The sequence below is a fragment of the Eulemur rufifrons genome, chromosome 7 (assembly GCF_041146395.1).
Source record: "Eulemur rufifrons isolate Redbay chromosome 7, OSU_ERuf_1, whole genome shotgun sequence".
Lineage (NCBI taxonomy): Eukaryota > Metazoa > Chordata > Mammalia > Primates > Lemuridae > Eulemur > Eulemur rufifrons.
This window is the reverse complement of record NC_090989.1, coordinates 155,074,909-155,096,057: the sequence shown is the minus strand read 5'-3', so window position 1 is coordinate 155,096,057 and position 21,149 is coordinate 155,074,909. Positions and strand designations below refer to the sequence as shown.

The following is a 21,149-nucleotide window of genomic DNA, read 5'->3' as shown; positions in this document are numbered from 1 at the left end:
CTGCAGGGCTTCCTCTGCTCTCTGGCAGTGGCTGCAGAAGCTGGCAGCCCTCCAAAAAGGAAGACAGAGAAGCTTGGAAGCCTCACGCCCTGACCCTGAGGCCAAGGGGCAAAGGGGCAGCATAGGACAGGCAGCCAGGCCACCGGAAGAACAAGGCTCACAGGACCATCCTGGGCACTGGCTGAGGTGCTGAAGTACCTCTGTCCTGCCACTACCACCACCACCACCCACCCCCCTGCTGCTCCTCAAGGCTTTGCTAAGGCCCATTGGCCCAGCCCTGCCCTGAGGTGAGTGGGCAGGCAGGTGTGGAAAAGGTGTTCCCCTGGGGAAATAAAGGCAGACTGGGGTCTGTGGGCCTGGCCAGGGATGGAATAGGATCTGTCTAGACCCCAAGGGCCAGCAATGGAACTTGGAGGAAATCAGGCTGGGTATGAAGAAAAAGGTTCTGGCATTCTGAGCTGCCTAAGCCAGAGAGACTTCCAGAAAGGGGGGCAGTGGACCCCCAAGCCCTGGCAGAGAACCAGGGAGTGAGAGAGGACAGCACACGAAGGTCTCTGCATAGCCAGACAGCCACCTCTCTCAGGGAACACCTGGGCAGATGGGGTGTAGAGAGCCACGAGGGGATGTCCCTGTGACCTGGAAGCAGGGACCCCCAAGAAGCCCTAGGGGCCCTGTCCAGCAAAATGGATACAGCTGTCTCCACCTGCCCGGGTGGCGGTGGGGGACGTGCCCTACTCCCACTGGCTTGAGTTGTCTTTTTCTTCCCATCCCCCCACCCACATTGCCCCAGTGACCGCAGAAATGCAGGGCCCTGGTAACAGTGACAAACATAGCATAGTCTCCCTCCCTGCTCCTTCCCCTCCTTTTTCTTTTTCCTCCTCCCCCTCCCCTCTACCCCTTCCCCATTGGCTTGTGTCCAAACCCTGCCTCACAGTCCTATCAGAAAGGAACAGTCCAACCAGTGACTGCCCAGCCCCTCTAAGGACCCCAAGTCCCCTGTCTGGAATCTTGCAGTGCATTGTGGGAGTACTTGGGAACAGAGAAAATCCCTCTTCTATACAAGTAAAGCCCAAGGGGCAGAAGAGAGATCAGACCCTGGATGAAGACAGGATAGGAAGATGAACTGCCCAGAGTGAGAGTAGTCAGGAGCAGGGAGACACCTTCCAGATGCAGACCTGCAAGATGCCCAGTCTAGCTGGGCAGGCAGAGGCCACAGAGGAGCCCCTGGGGCCACACCCTTAGGTTCACTCACAAACCCACACGAAGGCAGCCACACATACACACACAGGCTGTCACATACACATGCACACTCATGCATCCATGCTCACACACACACGGGCACAGCTCATAAGCTCAGGGCACAGACCCAACTGATGGACCCCTCAACAGCATCCCCACCCCCTCTGGAACCCCCAGCATTCTTCCTGGCTGCTGTGAGTCCAGACAGGTCTTAGGAAGAGTGGAGAGCCAATCCTTCTTCCCCACCTGCCAGGGAAGCAGGTGTGCAGGTACCAGCCCATGTCTCCAGACTCTACTCCCACACTGTGAGAACAGTCCTGGGCACTTCGAGGGTCTCCTTTCACCCAGCTTCCTGTCCCAGGGGGACCACCAGACCCCCACAATGCACTGCAGTCCACCCCCAGCTGCCCACACCTGTCTCTGGTTGGACTGTCTGTGCCCGTGAGAAACCCCTTTGGTTTGGCCATGTTGATGCCTGACACAGAACAAAAGCAAGACCTACCAAAACACAAATGGCTGCGGCAAAGAGAGATAAAATCCACAGCCAAGCCAATTCCCTTCCTCAAAGTCTCTTTGGAGGCAAAGGAAGCTCAGCATGCGGTTTTTTCCATTATGGATGTGATAAGAGTGAGACTGGCGCCTCCCCCAGACCATGCATATATATAGCAGTGTGTGTATATATATGTGTGTGTGTGTGTCCGTGTATATGTGCTATACAGCCGTATGGAAGCATATACAGCCACGCCAAGGGACTCACTGCCGACAGAGGACCAGGCCCGGGCAACATATTGGCTATAACTGCCCTCCTCCTGCGATGCTGTAGTCACACAGGCCCTCCACCCCTCCCCGCCCATCCCTTCTCTCTGGCTCGAACCTGAACGTGGAAGTGGCGGGTTCCCTCTTTGCTGGTGTCTCCCCCTCCCTCAAGCCACCCTCTCCCCTGTCCCTCCAGCCCCACAGCTCTGAGCCCCCTGGCCTCCAGCCTCCCCAGCCCCCGCCGGATAACCCCCCGTTTCTGTTGCAGATTTTGAGTTCCTGCTCCCCAGCAGCTTTGAGTCTGAAGGACATGTTTTCATTGCTCCCAGGTAGCTTGCGTGTGGCCTTGCTGAGGTGTCCCCCCCCACCCTGACTGCCCCAGCCCTGCCTCCTGCACTGCTGCCTGGAACTCTGTGTGTCTGTGTCCTGTGCAGTGTCACCCCCAGCTCCCATACATAGCCAGGTATGCGCAGCTGTGTGCATACCCAGGCCATGTAGCCGCACCAGGCAGCAGTGGCCAGTGTCCCCACAGCCCCAGCTCCCACCAGGCCTGGGGCAGGAGGGCTCTGGACTGTCTGCTGACCTTCCCCACCCTCCCAGGCAACCAGGAAGGAGCCCTTTCCACCCTGGGCTGGCTGTCCCCAGCATGCCCCTTGCTGGGCAGCTGCTGCTCTGGTTTGTGGCATCCTTCCTATCCCCTCACCTCGTACCCCATCGTTGTCCTGTGTCAGTCAGTGTTTGTGTGGGTCTGGGGGCTGAGCCAGCCAGAGCCCCTGTCAGCAGTGCTGAATCTAGGTGTGGTAGCTCAATTGGGAGGGGTGGGGAGAAGGGGGGTGCAGGAGCTTTGAGAAGCTGCCCTGGCAAGTGAGGGGTAGGGCCCAGAGTAGGCCCAGGTCTGGACCATGCCTGGAGTGCACGCTCAGCCGCGTGCACACACACATCCTCGTGCACACACCCTCTACCTTTGGCCCACATCTGAGGAGGCGGGGCCCTGGGTGCTAAGGCCCTTTCTGTGACCCAGGCTCTGGATGAGGGCAGGTGGGTGGGTGCAGCTGACAGAGACCTATGGGCACTCTCAGGCACCACACGGGGCTCTGGACACTCCTACCTCCGTGTGTGTGCACATCTGTGCATGCACCCACAATTTCTCTGTGACTCTCTCTGTGGATGTCTGTACTTGTGAGTCATTGTGTATGTATGTAAGAGTCCGAGTATAAATGTGGGGAGGGCGCTGTGCACTAGAGAGTGCTCTGTGGGAAGGTATGAAAAGGCCTGCATAGCCCATGTGACCCTGTTCATTTTTGTCATTTCTGTATCTTTGGCTTGGAAAAGCTCAATAAATGTGTGTAGGGTGAGTGAATGAAGTACCCCACAGATGTGAATGTGTATATTGTGTGTACGGAACAGGCTCCAAGTGACTTGGTGTATCTCAAGCCCAGCATTATGAGTGTCACCCTGGGTGTGTCGGATCTGGCCTCCAGGCACAGAGGCACAGGCTGTACACTGCACAAAGTCCCTGGGGGCCAGCGAGTAAATGGGGGCTAAGACCCAGTCCTAGGTGCCCTCACCAAGCTATGGGCCCTAGCATGGCCTGGGGAAGTGGCACATTTTTTAAATTCCCACAGTTACTGCCATATGGGACAATGAGGGGGTCGCTGGTGGCAGAGGTGTGTGAATGAGGGATTGGGCAAGGGAGATGGCTCCATCTATCAGGGTAGGGGACTGCTCATCAAGACTCCCTGGGTGGGGAGCAGAGCCCAAGGAGGCCCCCTCATGCCCCACAGTACCCATGTTCTCTGAACCCAGAACCTGGACCCAGTGAGGGTCTTGAGGCGGTGAGGGATTTGGCCTGGCCACCTCTGAGGATAAAGCATTCCAGAGTTCCCACATTCCCACTGCCTTCCCACAGCCTCTGTGGTATGATGAAAAAAGTGAGTCTTAGCGAGCTAGAGTGAGTTGCCCAAAAGTACACAGCCAGAAAGCAGCAGGATGAGGTCTCAGACTCAGGCTGACAGAAGCCAGCGCTGGTACTCTGGCCCCACCTCATGCCCACGGGAATGCTGTAGGGCATACAGGTGGATGAGCCGGCCACCAGATGTTTCCTGGGGCCTCCCAGGTGCACCATCAGGGTCCAGCCACACAGGAGAGATGGGAGGCTCTGCAGGGCTGCCCAGGAGAGAAAACCTGCCAGAGCGGAGGACGCAGACCCTCATTCTCCTGTCAGCTCTGCCCCAGCTCAGACCCAGGCAGCCTGTAAGAACACACATGCCTCTCCCTGAGGCCTGGGCTTCTCAGCGAATGGCCAGGCAGGCCTCTTGGGAAGCCTTGACCCCACCACCCTGTCCAGCCCCCCAAGCCCACTCTTCTTGCCCCTCCCCACCCCCAGAGAGTATTGCAAGGACCTGAATGCCTCCGACAACAACACTGAGTTCCTGAAAAACTTCATTGAGCTCATGGAGAAAGTGACTCCAGACTCCAAGCAGTGTGAGTGCCTGGCAGGGCGGCTGGATCTGGGCAGTGCCTAGGCAACATGGGGGCAGCCCCAAGGAACCCAGAGACCGGGCAGATGTGGGAAATATGCAGGCCCACGCCAAGGGCTGGGCCTGGGCCAGGTCACGGGCAAGGTTCCTGGTGGAGCTTAGGGGTGGGGGCGAGGGTGGGCAGAGAGCTGCAAGAAGATGCCCCCTCCACCCCTGCCTTCCTGTTCCAGGCAACAACTTCCTTCTGCACAACCTGATCTTGGACACAGGCATCACACAGCAGCTGGTGGAGCGTGTGTGGCGGGACCAGGATCTCAACACGTAGGCACCACCCAACCTATGGGGGCAGGAGGTTTGGATGGCCCCAGAGGCCCTGGCCCTGCCCACCAAAAGGCAGGCCTGTGACCCCACTTCCCTGCTGCCTCCAGGTACAGCCTGCTGGCCGTGTTTGCTGCCACAGACGGCGGCATCACCCGAGTCTTCCCCAACAAGTAAGTGACCTACTCCAGTACCCAACCCCCTGCCCCTGCCTGGAACCCTGCCTCTGTCCCACTGCCCAGAGGCCTCCTTGCACCTGCTGAGACCACCATCTCCCACAACTACCCCTTACCCACCAACCTCTGTCTCTCTTGGGTGCTCCAGGGCCGCTGAGGACTGGACAGAGAACCCTGAGCCCTTCAATGCCAGCTTCTACCGCCGCAGCCTGGATAACTACGGTTATGTCTTCAAGCCCCCACACCAGGATAGTGAGTGTCCATCCAGGGTGCCCAGCAGCAGGTGGGAAGCCTCAGCTTCCCTGTGTGCTCAGCCAGGGCTGTGCTCTGCTCTGTGAGGCCCCTCTCCAACATGAGTCTCGCTGAGACCCGGGCAGATGTGAAGAGATGGACAGGCTGTGCCAGACACTATGCTGGGTGCTGGGTGCTTAGGCTGGAGTCCGCCCTGGGTTAGGCTCCTGGGTTTGTAGAGCCCAGCATGGAGGGGTCAGTGTGTGGCTGCTAGCCCCCACTCCTAACTGCCACATCCCACCTCCAGCCCTGTTAAGGCCACTGGAGCTGGAGAACGACACAGTGGGCATCCTCGTCAGCACAGCTGTGGAGCTCAGCCTTGGCGGGCGCACACTGAGACCAGCAGGTGAATGCCCGGGATGGAAGTGGGGAAAGAGGCAGTAGGCAGGGTGCTGCCAGGCAGGTAGCACTGATGGCCCCTTGCTCTCCCCCAAAGTGGTGGGCGTCAAGCTGGACCTAGAAGCTTGGGCTGAGAAGTTCAAGGTGCTAGCCAGCAACCGTACCCACCAGGACCAGCCTCAGAAGGTATTTGGGTACTTTCTGGAGTCCCCAGGGACCCCTACCAAGCCTCCCACTCAGAGTGGCTCCAGCACCTATGGGGAAGCCAGGGAAGCTGCAGATGGCCTGGGGACCCAGGAGTATGAAGGGTGATGGGAGGGAGGAAAACTGGTGGGCGGCTTATGGTCCTCATTCTCTGCCCAGCAGTGCGGCCCCAGCAGCCACTGTGAGATGGACTGTGAGGTTAACAATGAGGTGCGTGTGCCCTGAGCCTGCTCTGGACCCTACCTTACCCCATTCCCAGATTTCTTAGTCCCAACTGCAACTCCTAGCCCGTCCCTTGGCCTGTGGGTCTCAACATCGTCATCCTGACTTCACAGCCTTACGGGGACTGGCGGGAGTGGTGCCCCCCAACTGAACCACTGGACTGCCAGGGCCTGGGAGGCAGGTTTAGGGCTGAACCCCTCTCCATTTTCCTCCCCCTTCCCTACCTCTCAGGACCTACTCTGTGTCCTCATTGATGATGGGGGATTCCTGGTGCTGTCAAACCAGAACCATCAGTGGGACCAGGTGAGGGTTAGGAAGAGAGTGGAAGGGGGGGTGGATTTGAGTCTTCTGGGGGTGTGGCACTGCCAGTCCTGTGACCATGGGCTCCCTCCCGACATCCCCAGGTGGGCAGGTTCTTCAGTGAGGTGGATGCCAACCTGATGCTGGCACTCTACAATAACTCCTTCTACACCCGCAAGGAGTCCTACGACTATCAGGCAGCCTGTGCCCCTCAGCCCCCTGGCAACCTGGGTGCTGCACCCCGGGGAGTCTTTGTGGTGAGTCCCCAGAGATGCCTGGCCTGGAGATGGAGGGACTGGGAGACCTGCCCACAGATGACCCTCCCACCTCTGACATTTGATAGAGCTGGGGGTGACCTAGGGCGAAGGGGCAGCAGTGGCAGCCCATGCCCCTCTCTCCACTGCAGCCCACCATTGCGGACTTCCTTAATCTGGCCTGGTGGACCTCTGCTGCCGCCTGGTGAGTCCTGAGGGGGCTGGGTAGAGAAGGTGCTCCCGGGACGGGAGAGTTCAAAAGAGCAGTGAGACAGGGCACTGGCCTCTGCCGACCACCTCCACTCGGTGCCCCGTGCCCTACAGGTCCTTGTTCCAGCAGCTTCTCTACGGCCTCATCTATCACAGCTGGTTCCAAGCGGGTAGGTAGGACTTTGGAGGCCCGCCTTAAATCCCGGTCCCCAATCGGAGCAGAGACGACTCCAGGGGGAGGGCGGGGCTTGCGGCTGAGTGAGGCCTGTGGGCGGGGCTGAGGCACTCCGGGCCCTCTCAGACCCCGCGGAGGCCGAGGGGAGCTCCGAGACGCGCGAGAGCAGCTGCGTCATGAAACAGACCCAGTACTATTTCGGCTCGGTGAACGCCTCCTACAACGCCATCATCGACTGCGGAAACTGCTCCAGGTGCTTGCGGGGAACTGGTCTGGGTGGGGCCAGACGCCTCGGGAGGACGGGGGGCGGGGCATCCAGGTGGGCGGGGCCGCAGGAGGGGCGGGGCCGCAGGAGGGGCGGGGCGGGGCGAGGCCCAACGCCCCGCTTGTCTGTGCTGCCTCCAGGCTGTTCCATGCGCAGAGACTGACCAACACCAACCTTCTCTTCGTGGTGGCGGAGAAGCCGCTGTGCAGCCAGTGTGAGGCTGGCCGGCTGCTGCAGAAGGAGACACACTGTATCCTGCCCCCGCCCTCCCCGCCGCCCGCCCCCTCCTGCCCCGCGCGCCCCCTCCGTGCTGCCGCCGCCGCCTCCTTGACTCCCCACCCATGCCCAGCGGACGGCCCGGAGCAGTGCGAGCTGGTGCAGAGACCGCGATACCGGAGAGGCCCGCACATCTGCTTCGACTACAACGCGACGGTGAGGAGCGGGGGCGGCGGACCTGAACATCCCTCGGCCTTGCGCCCGCGACGCCGACCAGCTCCCTGTCTCTCCCCGCAGGAAGATACCTCAGACTGTGGTCGCGGAGCCTCCTTCCCGCCGTCGCTCGGTGTCCTGGTCTCTCTGCAGCTGCTGCTCCTCCTAGGCCTACCGCCCCGGCCGCAGCCCCAAGTCCACGCCCACGCTTCTCGCCGCCTCTGAGCGCCCCGCCCCGCCTCCGCCCGGCCTCCTCGCCTCTCTCCCGCCCTGCCGCCCGCGCTCCCTGCCTTAGAGCCTCGCCCCTCCCTCACTGAAGGACCTGAGCTCCCAGGCCCTGAGTCTGCACCTTGGGGTGGAGGAGACCTAAGGAGGACGCCACAGGTCTTTGGCACTCAAGCCACGTTTCACCACTGAACTGCTCAAGTGTCCCCAGACCATTCATTCCCGCTGGGTTCACCCTGGTAGTATAAGACAGGGAGGCCACATGTACGGGTGCCAAACCAGGCCTCTGCTGCCTGCCCTGCCTGGAGGCTCCCTATGTGTGGGGGACCCTGCCTCAGCTGGACCCTCTAACCTGGCTCTTCTGTCCCGCCCAAACTTGGTTTCTATGAGAACAATGGAGGAAGGTGAGATGGGCAGTTTGAGGCCTGTGCATCCCAGCTTAAATCCTAGCAGGACAGAGGTCCTGGGGCAGCCCACAATGGGCTTCTGCCCTTCTCAGGCCTACAGCCCTGTCCCCCCCAAGCCCAGGGCAGGTGTAAGGACAGTCACAGTGATACAGATTTAGACACAATCCCATACATGCCTGGAACCCTGAGGTCAGAAACTGGACCCACATTAGACAGAGGGCACATACACACACAGACACGTACACACCATAGAGTGGAGTAGGGGTGGGGGCACACAAAGCCTTATACAGAGCGAGGGGTTGGTGGGAGGGTTGGCACCTGCACACTCCATCTCCTGCTTACCAGCCCCTCTGATCTGAGCTGCAGTCCAGCTGGTCCTCCCATCTCTAAAGCTGAATGTCAAACAGTGCCAAATGCTGGGGCAGGGGGTAAAGAACTCTCTGTCCCACCCCTAGCCATCAGTGTCCCCCAAGTGCCCCTCACCTCTCCAGGTGCTCATCATAACCATTTCTCATTAGTGTTGGCCCTCGTGGGACCACATCCCAGTGGGACCACATGCCACTGCCTGCACCCCTCAGCAGAGGAACCCCATGAAACATTGCCCTTTGTCTTAGCAGGGGTGATGCCATTCCACCCCCAATCTGGCCCTTACACACTCAGGCCTGTGCCCACTCCCTCTCTCCTCCCACACATCCACACACACTCCCTGCCCCCAGGAGGCCAAACTGCCCCTCCCCTGCTGAACACACACTTGTACACACACATACACACACACTGCACACACACAGGTGGGGCCTGGGCACAGCTTTTCACACCATTCATTCTGGTCATTTACCCCAAAGGCATCCCAGTTTGGGGGCCAGTGGGGGAACTGAGGGCAAGGGGATGTAGCCATGGGGCTCAGATGGATTGGGAGAAGGGGGGAGGGTGATGCATTAATTAATGGCTCCGTTAATTAATGTCATGTTGCTTGTCGCTTTCTCAGTGTGTGTGTATGGTCCATACCCGCCACTGGTGCCAGGGTGGGTGTCCATGATGTGCGCCCAGCCTGGATGCCATTGTGTCCTGTGGGGGCATGTGTGTAACTGTAGTGTAGTCAGGTGCTCAATGGAGAATATAAAAATAAAAAAAGAAACATATACAGAAAAATAAATATATTTTAAGTTTAAAAAACAGAAAAACAGACAAAACAATCCCCATCAGGTAGTTGTCCATCCCCCAGCTGGGTCTTATTCTTCTCATCACCCACCTGACCTGGCTGCCCCCTTACCTCGGGCTGGGGGACTGGGGGGCCATTTCCTTTTCTCTGCCCTTTTTTTTGTTGTTCTATTTTGTACAGAAGTCGGAAAAACAACAGCGACAAAAAAGTCAAGAAACTTTGTAAAATATTGTGTGTGTGATTCCTTGTAAAATATTTTCAAATGATTTATTACAGAAGATCAGTTATTAAATAATGTTCATATTTTCACTTCAGATGGTTCTCATCCACTGTATCAGCCTGGGGGTGAGGACTGGGTAGCTATAAAGACAGGTGGCCAGGACCTCAAGAGTCCCACTTACTGTCTCTTGCGGGTGAAGGCCTTGGCAACCCAGGTCCCTGGTAGCCATAGGGCATGATGCTTCCAGTGCCTACCAAGTGCCAGGCCCTTGACATACTTTGTCTCATATTTTCACTAAAGCCTCTGGGAAAAAGCTTCTTTAAAAAAAAAAAAAAAAAAAGGCTCCCAAAGCTTCAAGGCCAGGACTCTGGAGGAAAGAAAGAAGACAGAGATATGGGGATGAGTTGCCTGCTTGGGGAGGGGGTTCTGGCCATTGGGTCAGACCACCCCCACCTGGGGCTGACAGGTCCTCTGCCTGGAGCGAGGAGTGAGCATCTGGCCCACCTCCAGACCCCGGTGCTCTCCCAATGGAGGGCCCAGTCCCTCTGTCCACACAAGGTCAGGGGTCCCAGCTCCTGCTTGGCCCAGAAGAAGCCCAAGGCCACCACTGCTCACTGCTGGAGATCTAGGCCGAATCAGTTTCTGTAAATCCTCTCTGGCCTACACCCTTTTTCATTTTAATCCCGAGCATCTTAGTAGCCAACCCTAGTCAGTGTGACCTTCATGTTATTTTCATGGGGAGAGAATTATAACCACTAGCACAGAGGTTCCCCCCTGCAGGGGACTCTGCTCACTTCTCACTCACCCAGCTGAGCCCTCACCACAATCTTTGGGGTGGGTACTGGTTTATCCCCATACTGCAGATGAGTGAACTAAAAGAGGAGCAATCCTGTCCCCCCAGGTGAGAAGGGTAAAATATCAGCAAGGATTTTGGAGATGAAGTTTCACTGGGAGGGGGCCCTTGAATGCTAAATACATGAAGGAGCGCATTCCTGGCCTCAGCCAAGACACAGGGCTTTTTTCACTCCTCTACATAGGTTGGTTGCAAAGCAACGCCTAAACCACAACCCACAAGACCGATCCCAATGCCCTGCAATAGCCCCTGAAGTCCTTGGGTAGAGTTGCCAGAAAAAAATACAGAATGCCCAGTCAATTTTGAATTTCAGATAAACAACAAAGTTTTCTGTATGGAAGTGTGTTTCAAATATTTCATGGAGCATACCTATGCTGAAAAATTTGGGACATGCTTATACTAAAAAAGTATTCATTGCTTATCTGAAATTCAAATTTGACTGACTGCCCTGTATGTTGATTTGCTAAATCTGGCAGCCTTACCCAGGTGTGGCATCTAGTGGGAACCCAGACCCCAAACAAAGATAACCCGTGGACTATTCACACATCTGGCAGTTGTACTGAGATTAGTGGCTGAAAGGAAGGGATTCTGCACTAAAGTTCTTTGTCATATAATTATTTTAATTATATGCATATTTTTAAAGGTAACTCAATACACACACACACAAAAAAAAATCAGTTTGCAACCTGTCATAAGCCACTGTGGCATGAAATGGGGTCAGGACTAGCCTGGATGGGGCTGGTGGGGAGACCTCTCTTCCTTAGGCAGAGATCATAAGTCTCTGGTGGGGAGGAGAGTCACCAATGACAGCCCAGCCTCACCCCTTTGGGGGAGCCCTGAGTTCAGGTTGCAAGTTCACCTCACTTTTGTAGAGAGGGGAGTGTCTCACTATGTTACCTAGGCTGGCCTCAAGCGGTCCTCCCTCCTCAGCCTCCCAAAGCTCTGGGATTACAGACGTGAGCCATAGCGCCTGGCCTCTGTCCCCTTTGATTATTGCGGTAAGAAGATCCTGTCATCATTTCCATTTTTATAGTCCATGAAATTGAGTTTCAAAAAGGTTCGGGAACTTGGCCAATGCCACACAGCCGCCAAGACAGAGGAAGGATTCTAGCCCCAAAGGCCACATTCACCAGACCAGGGAGGTGCCGGGACTTTTCGTCCACTGGTACAAACACCAGGACCATCTAACATCCTCACCAATACACCTGCCCACAAGGACGAACACGCTCAGATGTACATGCATAAACAGAACCACTCTTTCTAGGGAATTCAGCAAATATGTGCCCTGGAGTCTTGCTGCCTCTCGAACGCCCATCCCCGCTGCTTTCTGAGGTTAGCGACGTTAATGCAGCCTCCTTCACATCGCGAGAACCTCCGGGAACGGCTCCTGAGAACTACAACTCCCAGCATACCCTCCACAAACCTCCAACGGGAACGGTAATGACGCATGGCCTTCTGGGACTTGTAGTTCTACCCAGAATCCCGTTTGGCTCGTCTTTCAGCTGCGGCCAAGGACTCCGTATCCCAGCATGCAGAGGAGCCGGAAGACGGGCGCTCAGAGGGCATCCCACTGCCGGGGGCGCGCAGGCGCAGCACACCTGTTTGTCGGCCCCTGAGAAGGGAGGAGGTACAGTGGAAACCGAGAGCGAGGCCAAGCGGGAGCTAAGCAGGCTTGACTCGGGCATAGACGAGGCACCAGCCCCTTGCGGACCGAAGGGCCCCGGAGTGGATGGAGGAGGCCCAGCCCTGAGATCAACGCCAGCCCGGCCGGCCCGGTGCGGGGCCTACAGGGAGGGCAGGCAGGCATACCAAAGCCGCCAAGGGTCTTCCCTCAGGTCTCCGGCAAGGGGCTTAGGCTCCGGCCCGCCCACAAGGCCCGGCTCGGCCCCTCGGAACCAGAGTCCGACCCAGTCGGAAGCAGAGCTTTCAGCAGGGCCATAGACCAGTGACTAGGCCGTGCCCGGGCCTCCCATCGGGGCCGGACTGGGACGAGGCCCCGGGGAGGCCCTTAGTCCACCAGACCCTTTCCTCAGGCCAACGCCCGCTGGGAAGATGCAACGCGCCCTACCAGGCGCCCGCCAGCACTTGGGTGCTATCCTGGCCAGCGCTAGTGTGGTGGTGAAGGCGCTGTGCGCGGCGGTATTATTCCTCTACCTGCTCTCCTTCGCCGTGGACACGGGCTGCCTGGCGGTCACCCCAGGCTATCTGTTTCCGCCCAACTTCTGGATCTGGACCCTGGCCACCCATGGGCTGATGGAACAGCACGTATGGGATGTAGCCATCAGCCTGACTACAGTGGTGGTGGCCGGGCGTTTGCTGGAGCCCCTATGGGGAGCCTTGGAGCTGCTCATCTTCTTCTCAGTGGTGAATGTGTCTGTGGGGCTGCTGGGGGCTTTTGCCTACCTCCTCACCTACATGGCTTCCTTCAACTTGGTCTACCTATTCACTATCCGCATTCATGGCGCCTTGGGCTTCCTAGGTGGTGTCCTGGTGGCACTCAAGCAAACCATGGGGGACTGTGTGGTCCTGCGAGTGCCCCAGGTGCGTGTCAGTGTAGTGCCCATGCTGCTACTGGCGCTGCTGCTATTGCTGCGGCTTGCCACACTGCTCCAGAGCCCAGCGCTGGCTTCCTATGGCTTTGGGCTGCTCTCCAGTTGGGTGTATCTTCGCTTCTACCAGCGCCATAGCCGGGGCCGAGGGGACATGGCTGACCACTTTGCTTTCGCCACTTTCTTCCCTGAGATCCTCCAACCTGTGGTGGGGCTGTTGGCGAACTTAGTGCACAGCCTCCTGGTAAAGGTAAAGATATGCCAGAAGACAGTGAAGCGCTACGATGTGGGTGCCCCATCCTCCATCACCATCAGCCTCCCAGGCACAGACCCTCAAGACGCAGAGCGGAGAAGGTACTGTGAAATCTTCCAAAATCTTGTCAAGCTAATATTGGTCAAGTCACGTGCCATCTGTTGAGGTGTTTGCTGTACATAAGCTGGAGAGCTAGAGTCAGGTATTGGGGCAGATTCAGAAAGAGATAAAATTAAGTCTTTGGCCTTGAGGAATTCAGCATTTAGGTGTGTTGGCTCCAGGAGGTACTTTTCTCACCCCTCAGGCCACTTAATGAGTTGAGAAATGCAGTTTCTTTGGTGCTGTGTGAGGGGTTGATGGAGGTACACATAACTCTGGCCTTGCCTCAAAATCTCAGAATCCTAGACACTCACCCTTGTGGAAGCTGGAAAACTTGCTCGTCCTTTTTCCCCTATGAGGGAAGGACAGGGAAGGAGGCCTGGGATCCTTAACAGGTGGTCTGGGCCACTCTAATTTTCTTTTTTTTTTTTTTTTTTTGTTGAGACAGAGTCTCACTTTTTTTTTTTTTTTTTTTTTTTTTTTGAGACAGAGTCTCACTCTGTTGCCCGGGCTAGAGTGAGTGCCGTGGCGTCAGCCTAGCTCACAGCAACCTCAAACTCCTGGGCTCAAGCGATCCTCCTGCCTCAGCCTCCCGAGTAGCTGGGACTACAGGCATGCACCACTATGCCCGGCTAATTTTTTCTATATATATTTTTAGCTGTCCATATAATTTCTTTCTATTTTTAGTAGAGATGGGGTCTCGCTCTTGCTCAGGCTGGTCTCGAACTCCTGAGCTCAAACGATCCGCCCACCTCGGCCTCCCAGAGTGCTAGGATTACAGGCGTGAGCCACCGCGCCCGGCCCAGAGTCTCACTTTGTTGCCCAGGCTAGAGTGAGTGCCGTGGTGTCAGCTTAGCTCACAGCAACCTCAGACTCCTCGGCTTAAGCGATCCTACTGCCTCAGCCTCCCGAGTAGCTGGGACTACAGGCATGCGCCACTATGCCCGGCTAATTTTTTTCTATATAGATTTTTAGTTGTCCATATAATGTCGTTCTATTTTTAGTAGAGACGGGGTCTCGCTCAGGCTGGTCTCGAACTCCTGACCTTGAGCAATCCACCCGCCTCGGCCTCCCAGAGTGCTAGGATTACAGGCGTGAGCCACCGCGCCCGGCCCCACTCTAATTTTCAAATTCTGAACTATGTCCTCTTCCTGGGACTTAATTCAGATACTGTGCTTCTCTGCCACTTATTTACTTTTTGAGAGGGAAGCTTGGGGTATTACGAGATTTACCCACCCCCTAGCAAGTATGTGTCACCAAACCCAGAGGACAGCCTACATGACCCACCGAGGGAGCCTGCTGACCACACCAGAGAGTGGAGACTGACCTTTTCGTTATCTGTAAACCAAGCCATCTGCAGCATCAGGAGTCCCGACTGAATTATTCACTGGATATACTTTGGCCAGGGCAGGACAGATCTTTTTTAATTCAGCCCTTACTCTCTCTGCCAGATCTGTGGAGTTATCCGAGTGGTCCCAGCTACAAGACCCACAACTGTTTCCAACATTATCCTTGAGTTTTTTGAGGCAATTACTTAAGTAGTGAAATCTAGGGCAGGCTTTGTTCCTTTGCGTTTGTCAAGGCTCCTGCTTTTGCTCTTCTGTGAAATGGGTTCTTGGCGGAAAGCTTTATGCCTTCAACTGAAGAGTTACCCCTCTCTTTCCTCTCCACTGGGGCTGTGGAATTGAGTGTGGGACACATCCCTTTCTTGAAGGAGTTTCCAGCTGGGGAAGGGCCACAGATTGCCATGCTCCAACATGCTAGGTGTCAAAAAATACATACAGCATGCTGCAGGGTATAATTCTTGGCCTTACAGCTTGGGTCTTTATGGGTAATAAGTCCTAAAGACATATGTGTCTCTTAACCTGATTCCATAGAAGAGATGGGGCCAAGGGGGCTAGGCCTGGTAGGAACTGACCTGCCCTCAGACCCATTCAGGTGGGGCCAGGCCAGTGGTGACACCTCCTCCAGTGAAAGGTCTTGGATTGTTAGGGTTGGCTGGACATTCAGAAAACCTTTGCCCAGGCCCAAGAAAATGGATGGGGAGGCAGGTCAAGAGGTGAGTTCTTAACAGAGCCTTACCATTGTTGGCTTACATGGAGTTGGGGGTTACTTCTCCAATCAGTTTGACATCTGACTGCATGCTACTCCCAAACCCAAAGGACTACTAATAGAGGGAGGCAGGGTTTCCTATCTGTCTCTTTGACCCTTGTGAGGAAGTGACTAGCATGATGCTTATCTCTTTGCCTTGGCAGGCTTTAGAACTGGCAAGGGCATCTTCAGGAGCCTGGGCAGCAGCAGGGAAGGACTGTCCTGTCCGTACCAGCTTGTCTTGTGCCAGATTGGCAGGCTTAGTGGAAGTGTGCTGGAGCTTTCTATACCTGTCCTTGGTGCCTCTCCTGTCATGTTCTTGGCATGGTGGAGATTTGTTTCTCTGCTGGAACCTGGCAGGCTACACAGGCTATGCCCACATTGGTGGCACAGAGAAGCTGAGGCATCAGGAGTCACAGGGGCCACTGTTGGAAGTCCTTCCTGGCAGTATGGGCACTCCCATCTTGTGGGCCAGGGTCCCAAGGACATGTGTATACCATCTTCTAGCAGGCTGTCCCATCTTCCCCCAAAGTGGGGCCTCCAAGAGTCTGCCCTATGGGATCAGTAGACTCTGGCCTGTGCCATACCCATGTGGGCTATTTCTTCTCTTTCTCTTCCTGCAAGGACTCTGCTAGTCCCTTCTACATATAACACAAGTCTTGGCAGCTTTGGGGATTCTTCTGGGAAGGAGGATATTAGAATCGGTTAGGAGGGGTGGACTGATCCAAGTATGCCCTGCTTCCTGGGCTGAGAGCCAAGGGAGATGCTGAGTTCCAGCCTTCCCCATAGACCCTTGCCAGGAGGCTCAAGACAGTCCCCTAAGCAGGAGACGGGAAGAATAACCCTCTCCTTGGATGTGATGCCAGTGCCAGATAGAAACTCACATCTCCAGGGACTTGTCATGCTACCCATCTGCCCTAGGGCACCAGCTCCACCCACCCTTAGGCACCACCCTCAGAACCATTCCTGGTGACTGGCCTGGTGGGCAGTCTGGGAGACACCCAGCTGACCTCCTCAGCCTGGAGGTGCCTCAGCAATGGAGGGAAGACTCTGTAGCCTTTGGGTTCTCATTCTGATGGCAGAGTGAGCCCTAATCCAATTCCTGGGGAGCCCCAGGCCCTACATGGGGAGGGGGGGGAAACATGGGATTCTGGAGGAGGAGTCTAAGTGGTAGGGGGAGGAGTCAGCCTGTTGTGGAAGGGTGCAAGGCATGAGCCAAGCCCAAACCCAGAGTGACCTGTCCTCTCTCTTCTGGCCCCAGGCAACTGGCCTTGAAGGCTCTCAATGAGCGTCTGAAGAGAGTGGAGGACCAGTCCGTCTGGCCCAGCATGGATGATGATGAAGAGGAGGCTGGGGCCAAGGCGGACAGCCCCCTGCCCTCAGACAAAGCTCCCATGGCCCCAGGGAAGGGGACTGCACCAGAATCCAGTCTAATCACCTTCGAGGCAGCTCCCCTGAAGCTGTAACTCCAGACCACCTTGAGTGTACCATCTCCTCTCCCAAACCTCCCTTGACACCCTCTCAGCTATTCCAGGGCACTGGCCGCTCTGAGGAGAGGGAAGAAGGCCTGCTGGGGGTTTCTGTGGCCTTCTGCTGTTTCTCGCCAACACTACCCAGGACTCTTGCTACCTGGTTCCAACTTCAGACAACCACTATGCCAGGCATGGGGCCCCTGAGGCATGAGCCAGTCCAGGCCCCCATCTGAGGTAGACTGTACCTCAGCAGAAAGCCCCAAGCAAATGGTTGCAAGGACACCGGTGCCACAGCTCCTGGGCCAGCCCTTACATCTGAAACTGGTTGCTGAGAGCCCTGAGCCAAGGCAAAGATTTGCCAAAAACGTTCTGGGGGCCCAGCCAGTGCAAGAGCCAATGCAGGCCTGCACATCCCTGCCCACCCCCAGAAAGACTATGTTCATGTTGGGATTTCTTGTTTCCCTCTGCTGTGGCGTGACTGCTTCTGGGCCAGAACAGCCACAGTTCCCAGATATTTTCTACAGGACCACTTGAGCGGGCAGCCAAGCCCAGCCTCGCAGTATCAATAAAGCAGTTCTTTGAGGTATGACTCCTGGGCTCTGTCAGGCCACCTTGTGCAGCTCCTTCATCATGTTCAACTGCAAAGTTAGAAGGGGACTTTCCTCCGGGTTCAAAGGCTTAGTCCCCAAGGTAACTCCAGCTGGATAAGAAGTCCATTGCCCCAGCTCCCCTTCCTCCTACCACCACATGCCTACTGCCAAGCACCTTCCCAGAGCTGGCACCTCAGACCATTACCCCTTTTTTCCCCCTCATTCTCGAATCCCCCGTCAGGGAGGCCCTCTGCCCCTCCCCAGAGGATCTGGTGGTTGAGGGCCTCTCTATTGTAAGGAGTTGTTTTTATCCATGGCTCACCTTCAAGACAGAGTGCTTGGTGCCTGACACCAATGGAGACCACCCATGCCCAGCTCCCGTCCTGTCATTGTGTCTATGGAACCACCACAGTCTAAAGACTCCAGCATAGTGGGCAGCTGGGAGATGGGAAGGACACACAGCTGTACCATTCACCACTACAGCTGCAGGGCCTGCTAGGGCACCCTGGCTGGCATGGGAGGCTCAGCAGCCAGGTCCTGGAGACTTGTGGTAGGAGAACTTTAGCTCCTCAGTGAGTAGCCAGGGACAGGGGGTCCCCATCTTGCCCAGCTGCCCGTTTTCTCATGCTGATGGCATCAACAAGAACTATCCCCAACTCTGGGCTGCTCCTTCTGTCAGTCTTTTCAGTCTTTTTTTTTTTTTTTTTTTTTTTTTATTTTTTCTCCTGAAATTTCTGGACATACCAGTACAAATATGAGCTGCATTGCTGGGGAGGCAATCTTGCAACCCCAACTTCATCCAGATACATGATCTGTATGTTCCTCTGGAATGACGGAGAGAAGAGAAGGAAAAGGGAGACACTCTAGCATAAGAAGCAAAAATGTCACACGTGGGTCTTCTGCTACCCTTGACTGAGCCAGTGCCTGAGGTGTCCAAGTCAGCTGAAAGAGTCCAGGGGGTCCCAACCCCAGCTCCTACAGTAAGGGGCAAATCCAGGTCTCCCCTATGCTGGGAAGAGCTCATGGTTGGATCCTTTTGCGGTATAGATAGGCATTGCTTACCTGGTTCATAATGACCAAGCTGGTGAGGACAGGGCATAGCACAGCCAGGTACCAGCCCCCACCAGTGACAGTGGCAGTGAACCAGAGTGAGCACATGCCCAACAAGAGGCTGGCACTACCCAGCAGGTAGCCCACCAGCCCAGAAGTGGCATGGTATAGCTTGAGCTTTGCCAAGGGCCATCGGGGCAGCAGTTTGGGGTAGAGCAGCCCCACCCCACCGCAGCACTGCAGCCCTGCCCACAGCACAGCTAGCAGCCCTGCCTGCCCATGCCGTGTGGCCAGGTGGGCCTTGCCAAGTTGCTCTTTGTGGAGAATGACAAGGCCGAAGCCCAGCAGTGCACATAGCAGGGCCAGGAGCTGCAGCACCCAGTGGCAACGTGCTCGGCCCTTCCGTGAGAGGGAGCGCAGCAGTGAACTCTCAGGAGAGAACACCAGTAGTGCCTCGGTCATCAGGAAGGAGAACTGAGGAGACAGGATGGGAAACTCAAGTGAGAGTGCTGCCCCAGCAGAAGAACAAAGGGCTCTACATAACTTTGTAAGCTGTCAGTGAATCTGGAATGATTCCCCTTTTTCATTATCTCCCCACTGACAAGACTATCCATTTGGTGGGCAAGAATAGAAAACTCCATCTGGGATGGTATATCTGTCCTGAGTAAACAGAGGTGTCTCTCTGCACTTCTTCCTAGGTGCTGTTCTGAAATGTCATCTCTGCCATGTTACCCAGCAAACGCAAGGTTTACATTGTGGCAGTTATAAATGATTCACAAGCTTTGTTTCCCTATCATGGGGCTAGATACAATTTCTTGGCAAGAGCTGGCAACATGGGTGCACTGTTTCAGAGAAAGTTAAGTGCATCACCATAAATTAAGGTACAAAGGGACAGAGGTGCATCCAAATGCAATCTCTCAGCTTCCTGCCTTGAAGTAGGTAAAGCCTCATTTTGTGCTTAGACAAACAGGCATTTGTCCTGGGTCTTGAATATTCTGGTTCAAGTCTTGGATACACATCACAAGCAGGAGATGGAGCATGCAACTCCTCCGAAAGAATATTAAGTGTCAATAAGGATTAGAGGCTGCCAGGGCCACCACCCATGCTCATGCTCCCACCCCTGAGTTGCCCACTACTTACAGCCAGAGACATAAGCACGGGGTGCCAGGAGAACAGGCCTAGAATGAGAAGAGGAGACTCGTGGGGCTGAGGCAAGAAGAAACCAGTCATACCAATCCTTAAGGGCTGAGGAACACCGGCAGTCCATTACCCAAGGAGGTGCTGCCAAAATGCAAGCTGCCTCTTGCTGCAACAAGCTGACCCCACACCTATCCATTCTTCCCAGCCCCTTCCTGGATCAGAGGCCATGCTTTGCCAGTCCTCTAGCAGTCCTTCCATCTTCCTCAGCGCCTCCTGAGAGGCAACCACATGGAGCACCCAGACAAGGAAGGAGAAACCAGGTACTCTGTGGGGCCTGGCCAGGCTGGCAGAACCTCCACACCCAACTGCTCCACCGACACATCCCTCCAGCACAGAATATCCCTCAGCCAACCCTCAGCCAGCCAGGCCTGTTCCCAGAAGTCAGGCCCAAGGCTTCCTACTGCCCCTGTCCCCCAAGAAAACTGACTTTGCCCTCTCCAGAAGTCAGTTATGAATTCTACTTACTGGAGCCTGGCCTGGCAAGCACAGCCATAAAGATGGTAAAGCCCAGGGCCACAAAGTGGGCGGCAGCCCCAGAGGCAGTGCGCAGAGCTCGGTAGATGTGTGACTCGGTCTCCGCAGAAAGGGCCATGGTCAGCCAGGCCGGCGACTGTAGCCTGAAAGCATAGTAGCGTGGGCAAAGGTCTCGAGTGCCCACTGTCCACTCCTCTCACTGGACAAAAGGTTGCAGGGCAGGAATGCCACCCTTTTCCAAGAAGTTATAGTAGAAACACTACCAAGACCAGCACCAGGAATAGTCACAACATGCCAGTCGAAGACCGGCGGCCTGTCGGCGTGTACCTTTATCTGAACCGGTACTAATAATCCCTGGTCCACCTTCCAGAGAGGATGCGCAAGGCCATGGAAGACTACAAATCCCAGCGTGCATCACGCCGTCACCGACGGGAGCGCCACCTGGGAGGGCGTGGAGCACGACGGGGATTGTAGTCCCCAGCTCCGGTCCCAGTAACGGCGTGAATCCGTTCGCGCACTGCCTCCCTAAATGCCGCTGCCATGCTGCCCCTCCATGCTAGGGATCTGCCTGCCTCACCCGCAGCGCCGCCCTGATGCAGTGGTTTTCTCCAAAGAAAGCTGGATGTTCGGGGCCCTGCAGCGCGCGCCGCCGCTCCGTCGCGGAGGCACTTCACTTCCGGGTGCGATATCTACCCACCCTGCACTTCCTGGGACGAGCCCCTCACCTTCCCAGCCACGCCTCTGAGTCGCGCTGCGCAGGCGCAATTGAGCAGACTGCTTCGCTGGCCTGTGTGCGCTTCATCTTGCGTGATCCCGCGGCCCAGGCCTCTGGGCTGTCTCCCACAGGTG

At 56.1% G+C, this 21,149-nt stretch overlaps 3 protein-coding genes and 1 long non-coding RNA gene across 12 annotated transcripts in view; 2 read left to right on the top strand and 2 right to left on the bottom strand.

Moving 5' to 3' along the window:
- Positions 1-9,945, top strand: part of CACNA2D2 (calcium voltage-gated channel auxiliary subunit alpha2delta 2) — a 136,771-nt gene extending 126,826 nt beyond the window's left edge. For 2 of the 4 annotated variants that reach the window (XM_069475753.1, XM_069475751.1), the window contains 16 exons: positions 2,264-2,324; positions 4,382-4,479; positions 4,706-4,796; positions 4,904-4,966; positions 5,118-5,221; positions 5,508-5,606; positions 5,697-5,785; positions 5,966-6,013; positions 6,257-6,328; positions 6,430-6,582; positions 6,732-6,784; positions 6,904-6,959; positions 7,091-7,217; positions 7,370-7,479; positions 7,579-7,661; positions 7,743-9,945. In XM_069475753.1, coding sequence (XP_069331854.1) covers positions 2,264-2,324; positions 4,382-4,479; positions 4,706-4,796; positions 4,904-4,966; positions 5,118-5,221; positions 5,508-5,606; positions 5,697-5,785; positions 5,966-6,013; positions 6,257-6,328; positions 6,430-6,582; positions 6,732-6,784; positions 6,904-6,959; positions 7,091-7,217; positions 7,370-7,479; positions 7,579-7,661; positions 7,743-7,883 — 1,448 coding nt within the window. In that variant the 3' untranslated portion in view covers positions 7,884-9,945. Of the gene's footprint in view, positions 1-2,263; positions 2,325-4,381; positions 4,480-4,705; positions 4,797-4,903; positions 4,967-5,117; positions 5,222-5,507; positions 5,607-5,696; positions 5,786-5,962; positions 6,014-6,256; positions 6,329-6,429; positions 6,583-6,731; positions 6,785-6,903; positions 6,960-7,090; positions 7,218-7,369; positions 7,480-7,571; positions 7,662-7,742 lie in introns of all 4 variants that reach the window. The other 2 variants (XM_069475752.1, XM_069475754.1) reach the window with 2 other exon arrangements.
- Positions 4,422-7,210, bottom strand: LOC138388195 (uncharacterized). The gene is made up of 4 exons (XR_011234097.1): positions 6,653-7,210; positions 6,264-6,298; positions 5,090-5,178; positions 4,422-4,812 (listed from the first exon to the last, which is right to left on the bottom strand). It is a non-coding gene; the product is annotated as an uncharacterized lncRNA (long non-coding RNA).
- A 2,171-nt stretch (positions 9,946-12,116) lies between the features above and the next one.
- On the top strand, positions 12,117-17,575 carry TMEM115 (transmembrane protein 115). Its single transcript, XM_069475756.1, has 2 exons — positions 12,117-13,425; positions 16,776-17,575. The coding sequence occupies exons 1-2, from the start codon at positions 12,575-12,577 to the stop codon at positions 16,978-16,980; spliced, it is 1,056 nt and encodes a 351-aa protein (XP_069331857.1). The 5' UTR covers positions 12,117-12,574; the 3' UTR covers positions 16,981-17,575.
- A 707-nt stretch (positions 17,576-18,282) lies between these two features.
- CYB561D2 (cytochrome b561 family member D2) lies at positions 18,283-21,103 on the bottom strand. Of its 6 annotated transcripts, none has more exons than XM_069475760.1 (4): positions 20,869-20,996; positions 20,292-20,443; positions 19,767-19,804; positions 18,283-19,100 (listed from the first exon to the last, which is right to left on the bottom strand). In XM_069475760.1, the coding sequence occupies exons 2-4, from the start codon at positions 20,416-20,418 to the stop codon at positions 18,597-18,599; spliced, it is 669 nt and encodes a 222-aa protein (XP_069331861.1). In that variant the 5' UTR covers positions 20,419-20,443; positions 20,869-20,996; the 3' UTR covers positions 18,283-18,596. The 6 variants fall into 6 exon arrangements, with proteins under 6 accessions (XP_069331861.1, XP_069331862.1, XP_069331864.1 ...); XM_069475761.1 differs by having other exon boundaries at positions 20,873-20,996; XM_069475757.1 differs by lacking the exon at positions 20,869-20,996 and adding an exon at positions 21,026-21,103 and having other exon boundaries at positions 18,310-19,100.
- Between the last annotated feature and the right edge of the window lie 46 nt (positions 21,104-21,149).